This window comes from Cyrtonyx montezumae, unplaced genomic scaffold, assembly GCF_038088225.1.
Source record: "Cyrtonyx montezumae isolate F1298 unplaced genomic scaffold, pur_monq_1.0 scaffold_23, whole genome shotgun sequence".
In the NCBI taxonomy this organism is placed as follows: domain Eukaryota; kingdom Metazoa; phylum Chordata; class Aves; order Galliformes; family Odontophoridae; genus Cyrtonyx; species Cyrtonyx montezumae.
In genome coordinates, this window is record NW_027071970.1 from 7,887,927 (window position 1) to 7,897,352 (window position 9,426).

At 55.0% G+C, this 9,426-nt stretch overlaps 1 protein-coding gene across 1 annotated transcript in view; it reads right to left on the reverse strand.

Annotated features, from left to right (window-relative positions):
* Positions 1 to 3,441, reverse strand: part of MMP17 (matrix metallopeptidase 17) — a 39,098-nt gene extending 35,657 nt beyond the window's left edge. Inside the window, exon 1 of the mRNA XM_065739121.1 lies at positions 3,326 to 3,441. Within this exon, the coding sequence (XP_065595193.1) occupies positions 3,326 to 3,412 (87 nt within the window). The 5' untranslated portion in view covers positions 3,413 to 3,441. The remainder of the gene's footprint in view (positions 1 to 3,325) is intronic.
* Positions 3,442 to 9,426: the final 5,985 nt, after the last annotated feature.

The window sequence follows — 9,426 nt, forward strand, 5'->3', positions numbered from 1 at the left end:
ATAGAAGGAGCTGCCTATCTCCACACCAGGGCTTTGCTGGGGAGCGCCCCAAGCCAGACAGCCGCCGTGCCTCGGGGAGGACATGTGGGACCACGCAGGGCAGGAGGGAGGAAGCCAACATGGGCACAGCCACACAGGGTGGCAATAGTGTGCTCCTGCCTCCTCAGTCACTCCTCGGGCAGTGCGAGCACTGCAGAACAACAAAATGGAGCCCAGTTCTCGAGATGCACCCGGATGGTGTGGGGCCTGCAGCCCTCCTGCCCCATCCCTGAGGTGGGGACAGAGGCAGCTCTGTGTCCCCAGCCCTCTGTGGGGGGAAAACACCCCAGCTATCCCCATGGCACACCCTTGTCATTCAAATAAGAAGCTGCCACAAAGGCGAGGGCCCTGCCCCGAACAAAGAGCCGCTTGGGATGGCGAGGGGACGCGGCCTCCACCGATGAATGCAAATGCCTCCATCCCCTGGGAGCAACTTCTCTGGGACAACACAGAGCAGCATTGTGAGAGGGAGGCCACGCTCATACGTAAGCCCCCAGGAATGCCCAGCACGCCCCAGCTGGAGAAACTGGGAGCTGGGGCAGCCCCTCCTGTCACCCCAACCACATGGGTGGGATAAAGAGGCTCCTGCTCATCTCTCTGCACCCACACTCTTGCAACAGGATTGAAACTCCCCCAGCACTCCCTTGCCCCCAGTGGCTGATTCTGGTGATATCACCACCACGACCACACGCAGCGCAGCCCCAGGACAGCACACTTGCACTGGGACTCAGCATGCTCAGCTTTGGGCACAGACCCACTTGCAGCTCCACACCGTGCAGGTGCTGGACCTGTAGCACGGCCAGTGCAGCCCAGGTTTACCATTAAGCTCATTTTCCAGCCAGCTGGTCTCCAGGTCAACACCTTTGGTGTATGGATTCCACTGTGTCTGCTCTTACGAAGAACAGAAGCTGAAGGCAGCCTTCCCTCTGGACCTGGTTCAAAGCCCAGGGAAGGCAGAGCTCTCATTGCTTGTTAGTGCAATGTCTGTACAGCTCTCACTGCACGGAGCCCCAAGTCAAAGTTCTGGGAATGCAATTTGTGAGCACCCAGTGCAATGCAAGGAGGGTTTGGGGGTTTGTTTTGGGAAAGGCAGCAGTGCAAGAGGCAAAGTGGTAAAACTCCAACCCAGCAAACTAAAATGCAAGGAAAACATGCAAGTCAAGCTCCATCCCATCTGCTATTTTATGCTCTCTTTGTTAGAGCAGCTAATGGAGAATAATCAAAACATTAATAATCAAGCTAGATTTATAAACTGGGCAGCCCATTCCACTGGTAATGAAATCTGGAGAATCACTCAATGTGATATTGCTTTGGGCAGCACTCTAACAAAAGCTGCCTTTGAATTATGGCCCTCTTTCCTTCTGCTGAACTTTAATTTGGCCCAGCACCACCGCTGCATCCAGCAGGAGCTGTGCACGCTCACAGCCCGGCCCTGCACGGCGGTGGGGGGATGCAGGACCCGGGAGCTCTGCTGACATTGTGCTCTATTTACTGCAGAGAACTGCTGGATATGATTTCCAAAGGTTAGCGGAGCATTCTATTGCCATGGTTTCGTGCTTCCCAGTTTTCAAATATTTGGTTGGAATGCATCACAGATCTTTAATTTCTTAGTCGCTTCATAAGGCGGATGTCAAATAATCATTCTTAAAGCACTTGCTTACCCCACTCTGCTATTTTCCTGACAAACACCTCTGACAATACCTGGCATTTTCTGCTCACTACAGGGCACGAGCATGAGCCTCCTTCCCAGACAGTCCCTTCCTATTCCCAGCAGTGCTGCCACAAGCCCGCGAGATGGATTTGCCCCAGAAGCACACCCAGGGGAGGGGGAACAGTCTGCGCATCACTCAGCCTGCAGGAGGCTTGGTGCTAACGGCACAGCTCTCCGTGATCCCACGGCCGCTGTGCTGCTGGCACCTCTCATTTGCAAGCTCCCACGGCTCTCCAGCACAGCTTGGAGCTGCTGCTGCTCCAACCCAGCCCAGGACAAAAAGCTCCTCGGTGCCAGAGGGCTGCCCGCGATTGCTGATAAACCCCCTCGGGTGTCAGCACTTAACCTCTAAAAGCTGTGTGCACCCGCACAGCACCAAGGGTAAAGGCAGGTCACAGCCCAAGTTTGAGACAAATGGATTAGGGCAGAATACACCAATTCATGCTCTGTTTACATTAAATATTAAACCTAGCTTTAACATTTGGTTACAGAGGAATGGAAATGCGCCGTACTAATGCAGATGTGCCTCATTTTCCCCACATTTCCTATTCTGCCAGAAAATCGTGGCAGCTCAGGCAGGGCTGGGAGGCAGCCCCTGGAGCACACGCTTGTGCCGGCAGTGTCCTGGCGCGCTGCTCCGTGCGTGCACACCCGTTAGATAACCCCGTCGCACTGCAAGCTGCCTCCTCCTTCCCAGCGCTGTGAAATTTGCTGAATTTCAGGGAATTTCCCCAGAGCGGCAGCTCCAGCCCTGGAAGCGCTCAGACGGCCACGCACCGCGACACCGCTTCCTGACGTGGCCGTGGGTTTCTCTCTGGGCCGAGATCTCCTCCTTGCCATCGGCTGCCAGAAAGTTTCCTTCCTGCCAGAGGAAAGCCTCCATCTCCCCCTGTAGAGCTGACACCACGACCCGGCAGGGGCACCGAGCTGACCCTCAACGCCCACTGACAGCCTCCACCACCCCCCCTGCAAACAGGGCAAGGAACCGGTGCCACCGACCACGCGGGCTGTGCAAAGCATCGCAAAGCAGCCCCTACCTCACCCTTGTGCCTGTCCCCATCCCTACGGCTGGCTCTTACCCCAAACGTGCCATTTCATCTGCATGCCCCCACCGCAGGCTGACAGCCTCTGCGCGACGCCAGCCCTTACCCAGCGCCCAGGAAACAGCCATCCATGTGCGGACGCTGCGGGAGCCATCGCTCCGCCGCCGCTGGGTGGGGGACAGTTGGGCCACCGGGTGTGGGGGAGCGACGGCTGCAGGGTGGGGGGGGACACAGCGCACACGGGGGCTCTGCAGAGTCGGGGAGAGGGGAGGGACACCGTGCCGGGGTACCGAGGGGCTGCACCCTACGGAGGGCACCGGGGGAGGGGGAGTTGCAAAGGGTCGCACAGCACGGAGGGTACTGGGGACGAGGGGGGGGGGGGGGCCGTGCAGCGGTGCCGGGCGGAAGGCACCGGGGGTGCACGGAGCTGCGAAGCGCGTCCAGAACCGACGGGCGGAGGGGAGCGGAGCGAAGCGGGGGCCGGGAGAGGTGGGAGCGAAGCGGAGGGGAGCGGGGGCCGCGGGTCACTCACAACTCCCCGGCTGATGTCGTCCGCCGCGGGGGTGGGCGCCGCGGGCGCTTCCTGCCAAGCCAGGCACAGGGCGAGCACGAGGAGCATCTCCCGGCGGCGGGCGCGGGGCCGACCGGCGGGGCTCAGCATCCCCCCGCGCCCCGCAACGCCCCGCGCCGTCCGCCCCGGCAGGGCCCGGCCCCGGCCCCGCGCTGGGCTCCGCCGGACCGCCGGGCTCCGCGCCGCATCCGCGCTCCCGCCCCGGGGCTGCGGCCGCCGCCGGGGGGTCGGGAGGGATGGGGGCTCCGCTACGCCGGGGACGCTCCGCGCCGCTCCGCGCTGCCGGGAAGCTCCGCTGTCACATCGCCCCGCCGCGCCCCGCGGAGCGGGCAACTCGCTGCGGGAGCGGAGCGGAGCGCTGCCCGGCGGCTGCCGCTGCCAACCGGGGCCACCGCGGCTCCGGCCATGCACCTCTGCGGGCGGCGGCGGAGCGCCCCGGCGGCGGGAGGAGGAGGAGGAGGGCAGAGGAGCGGGAGGAGGAGGAAGGAGGATGCTAATGAGGCGGGCGGGGCCTGCGCCCCGCTTTGGGGTTGGGGGGGGGGGGGGTGTGTGTGTGGGGGGGGCAGCGCTGTCTGATCGCGGTGCAGTCTGTGCAGCGCTGGCGCCGCGGAGCAGCCGTTCTCCGCCGTGTCTGCGCCGCAGCTCCGTGCCACGCTTCTGCCCGAGCGCCGCGATTCTCATTTCTGCGGAGGAGCGGCCCCAGCTCCCAGCGACTCAAGGTGCAGACGCGGTCGGCGTGCGGTTCGCCCGCATCAGGAGACCCCGCGGTCCCCCGCGCTGGGACGGGGCAGATGGCCGCAGCCGCCCCGACGGCCCCGCTGCTGCCGTCCCGAGGGGAAACGCGGGCAACGCGCGGCAGCTGCGTCCCCGCTCCCCGTTAACTCATTAATATACTCCACAGCTTTGGAAATTGCCTCGAAAGTTGCTTTAAAAAGGAGCCGCAAATGTTCTTTTTCTTTCTTGTTTTGTTTAAGTGGGAATGATAAACAGCGGGCTGTCGTGATAGCTGAACACGAACCAGCTCCATCCTTCTTGTGCTGCTGTTTGCCATGCCAGCCTGGTCCCCGTGCTGGCTGAGAAGCACCTGCAGCCCTGTCCTACCGCAGCCCCCATAGCACGGCACAGTCCTAAGGCAGCCAGGTGACCTGTGCTCCCGTTCCCCGTGCTCCTGGAGGATGCCACACACTGCCCCCCAACCTTTAATCCCATTTTGCAGACAGAGGTAACAAAGGATAAAGGATCATCGTGGGCAGCCCTGGAGCTGCTGGAACAAAGATAAACACTGAGCCCATTCCGTGTGGGAGAGTTTTGCTCTCAACTTCAAGGGCTCGGCCCTTCAGGGCACACATTACCAGTTTATCTCCACCTGCAGGGTTATCCCTCCTCACAGCTGCCGTGATACAGACAAGGCTTCTCACTTCCTATCAGAGTGGGTGCTGTAAGCAGGTCAGCAGCAGCACGAAGAGAGGATGCTGCTGCAAGGAGCATGGTGCAAAGCTTCACACCTCTGCACTGCCTCCAGTGCACCTCCAGGGAGCCCTGGCCTGCCTGCATGGGTTGGCTTCAGCCGGGGCAGGTGGCTCCAATAAACGTTTAAAAAATAGTAAAATAAGAAGTGTGTCCTATTTACTCGTGGTACCGATGCCCCTTGGGGAGGACTCGTGGCTCAGGATCCCAACTGCTTTTGCGTGGGCACAAGCCCAGCACTGGGATTTCCATGCACTTTCCTCCACCTGTGATGGAGCAAAGACACAGGTGGGAGGGGAGCTGAACTCTTTGCAGATCAGGCTGAGATTTTCCAAAGGGAAAAACAAAGCAGTAAAACCTCACAGTTTTTCAGGTGGCCAAATCCCATTGATTTCCCAGGCACCAATCCCTGCCCAGGTAGCAGCTGTGGTGTCTGTGCTGTGGGAGTGCCTCAGAGCCCGTCTTGCACCATAAAATCCCTCCCTGGAATAATTACATTCACTGTACGAGTCGATGCTTTGTCCATTCCCTACAGCTATTCAAATCAATTCCCTGCGTATTTACAAACATACTTAGCAAGCACTTACAGATGACAGGAGGGCAGACTGCAACATGTGTTAATCAAAAACCATGCCACAGTGTATGGTACCATAAAAGCTTGCCACCGTATCAAGTACAAACAGCTGGGAGTGATTCCCCCATAGTTCCACAGTGTGGTTGCATGAAGTTCCCTCCACACGTTGGCTGAGCTCTGTGACCCAAAGACACCAGAGACCCAAGCCCCAGCCATCACGCTGCTGTAGGATGGGTGCCTGGCTTCAAACACATCCAACCTCCCCCCCCCTCTACATCACGCTGACCAAATTACAGTGCTAAACATCCATCTCTTCCCAGGAAGATTGGAGCTGTGCACCACCTAACGAGGCAAACGTTATGGGTGCTGAGACTCCATATGTCTGCAGAGTTAGGAAACACTGTGAGTGTTCTCTCCCTTTAATTGCCAGAAAGTGACCTCAATGGCAGAGGTTCAGTGCTGTGTCTGTACTGCAAGAACAGTGCAGGGGCAGAGAGAGCGCTCGTGCCGCCCATCACACAGGTGAGTTGCTGAATGGGATTTATTTAAGGAAAGAGCAGCATGATGATTCCAGTTCTGTTGAGTGTAGCTTCCAAAATGCATTCTTTATGCTTCATTTGTTGCAAATGAATGACTCAGTTAGAGTGGCACTTCATCATATTATAGCCAAAATATTTGCTTTGCACTACAACAAAATAAGAGATAACTGCAATCATCTGTAAGCAGGAGCAAGGAAATGGACAGGCACAGCACAGACAGCCCCACAGGTATCATGGGGAACAGCTGTCTTAGTGCTAAACTTCTATGCAGAATAAGAAATGTCAGCAAAATGGGTTAGCAAGTTAGCAGTCATCTAACCTGCCCAGGTTTGGGTGGTGGTGTAGGTGCCTGAAAAAAAACCTGCAAATGCTTCCACCGAGTTTGTTTCCTTCCCAAAATGCATGCACTGGAGATATTCTCACCTTCGTGCACCAAGATGGTGAGTGTGAATTTGAAACATTATTATCTCCCATCTACATACACGATGTGCAAGATGATTTTCCTCTCGGTGCATCCAGGATAATTAGCATGTATGACAACATTCCGATGATTTAATTTCCCAATTACACAGCTACACTGAAAATACCCTTTGCATTAAGCATGCAGCACTTCTTATCAGTAGATATCTTACAACTTCTGCGCTGTCACATCACTGCAGGTGCTTTTGTTATGGCAAGTTGAGAAATAATCATTTTCTACCCTACCAACCAGGGAGACCTGGGCTGTGCTCCCCATGCAGCCGTGGCAGAGGGCCCTCTCAGTGCCCAGGGCTTTGCATGGCAAGGTGTAATCCTGCAGTTCTGCAAGCTCTGGTAGCCACGGGGAAATCTGTTGTTGGAATCTCGTTTACTTGCATGTAATTAGTTTCACCCTGAAGCTACTTATTTGCTTGCTTACTTTTAGGAGCGATGGGTGAGCAACAACAAAATCGATTGTATTTCCGAGACCAATAGTAGGCACATGGTTGTATACTTGTTAACTTTTACTCATGGAGCTCTGGAAATCTTTCTTTTCTGAGGGTAAAAACGGAGCAGAATGAGGCACTTACAGATGGCTGGAATGGAATTCAGTGTTTTTCTTTCTTCCTTGTCCTCCGGTCAGAAGAAAGCCCACAAGCTGCCAGCACTTCCTCAGCAACTTCCATGAAAGGAGGAAAGCCAAAGCATGTGCTGACATGGGATGGAGGGGACCTCGATGGCACCCATGTGCCATCCCCAGCAGCAGTCCACACCAGCTCCAACTGCCTTCCCTTTAGTCCCTTGCTCAGCACAGCCCCAGCTCTGCAGATCTCACCATGTTTGACCCCAGAAGCACATCCCCTCTGGCTTCCACTCCATTCCCAGCGCCGCTGCTCTTGGGCCCTTTATCTGCTGCTGCCAATCTCAGTCCTGCAGGTACCTGTGTACACTCTGTTAGAGGTCTTCCTGCAGGCTTATCGCTTTGACCATCTCTCCACACCTCCCACCGAGCATCTCTCTGCTGAATTCTGTTTATCAAATCAAACAAACTACTTATCTTTATTTCAAAGGCTTTCCCAGACAGCTCTGCCTTGTCTTTTATCACCCATTTAGCAGTAGGAAATGGGCTCCCACGCAGCCGTGCTGCTGGCTGTCCCACGCTGCCCATCCTCACGTGGACTTGTGCAACCACAATGCCACCAAGCAGATGTGTGTTCTCACAGCACGGCGTTGAAGGCAGTGACACCCATGAATTACAGCAGGCACACGTGCTCCAGGCTCAGCTGTATCCCAGTGCAGCACAACCCAATCCTTGTGCTGGTGGGGGCAGCAGGACCAGGCTGCTGTATGAGAGCATCTTTGCACCTCCACATTCCCAGCCCTGCTGTCTTTGCCTTTTAGTAACGGCAGCATCGCTTCGTGCTGCCTTTTTTAAGCAATGAGGAGTCCTCATTGAGGCTAATTAACCAGACATATAACTGTTACTTCACTTAAATCCAACAAACACGCACAGCCACAGACTAACATTTAATAGGGTGCTGCAGTGGAAATGTACCAGTTTTAACACTACTTAAGCACAACGGATTGTCCTTCAGCTTAGAAAAGTCACAAAACCCTTTGACCTGCTTTCATAATGCTAAGTAAATGTTGGTGCTTTTTGTCAGTCACGAAGATGGCACATGATGTGGCACACATCAAAGCTAGAGGTGGGTGACACGCACGTGTACATCACAGTCTCACAGCAGGGGCAGACAGCTGAGTACCAGCAGGATGTGGCTCATCAGTGAAGCACAGCTGTAAATCCTCCAACATAGACCACAGGAGCTGGCCACCTTTCCTCAGCCAGCTGGGTGTGCTGGTGAGGTCAGCAATGCTTGCCATCTCTGCATTGTACAGGACTGCAAGGAGCTTGAATATTCAAACTCTACATTTTCTTCATTAAGTAGAAAACCTTTAAGTTGTGCTGCAGACATTTGCTTGGAATTAGAGCTCAACACTCACCCCAGTGCATGCGTGGGGATTCTCCCTGGCCTGCTTGCAAAGCCCAGCTGGCAACTGGGGAGCATCGCCGAGATGTCAGCAGAACCCAAGGATAGATGGAGCTGGTGGTGCAGATGTAGGGTTTTTTCTTGCTATTAAGCAATTCATCTCTTGGAAATACATTGCCCTCAAATCTCACACGGCCCTTAGCAGAGCAGAGCACAGCCCAAGGACAGCTGCCAGGGCTTCTCAGTTTCCCTGTTAGTGCCCTAACATGAAAACCCTGCACCTCTGGAGCAAAGCAACTCCAGTGCATCCAACCCAGACAGACCAACCCTCACAGGGCTTCCCTCTGCACAGCCTCTGCAGCTTCTTAGCAAGGCTGCGACCAAAGAAAAGTAAAGCCCACTCGGTCTCTCCTCCCTGCTGGTAACTTGCAAAGAGAGAAGTAGATAACAAGGCAAATCCTCCCTATGAACTCCTCTCCTGATGGCAAAACTCATTTTATTTTTAAGACCCACATGGGTATTTTGCCTTTGTGGTTATTCTTACCAATGGAAAAGTTAGTATTGAGGTCAAAAGTAAGCAGCTTTTGTTGGAAGAAGGAGGCTTCCCTGTTGAAGAACAAGGTGCAGACCCAGGGGATGTCTGCCCCGTGTTCTGCCCTCCCCTGGGTTCACAAAGGATGAAGAGCAGAACATAAAGACATGGAGGATTAGGGCTCTGATGTCAGAGGCACGCAAAACCAACAGCAGTGTAATTTGCAGAGCAACTTTGGGAAGTTAATTATTTCTCAGGATACAACTTTAATGACTCCTGCATACTCCCTGGATCCTCAGCAGCCAGCTATGTCACGCTGCATTAAAAGCTGCAGCAGACAGCCCAGCATCAGATGTGGGGGGAGAATGAAAATAAGGAAAAAAAAAAACATATAGAAGAGTCCCAAATGGTTTCCCTTTACCAAGAACAAACATATGCAATAGCACAGCACTTTGGAAATAAATTGCTTATGAACCTTCTGGCTTGAAGCTACCAGTAAATCT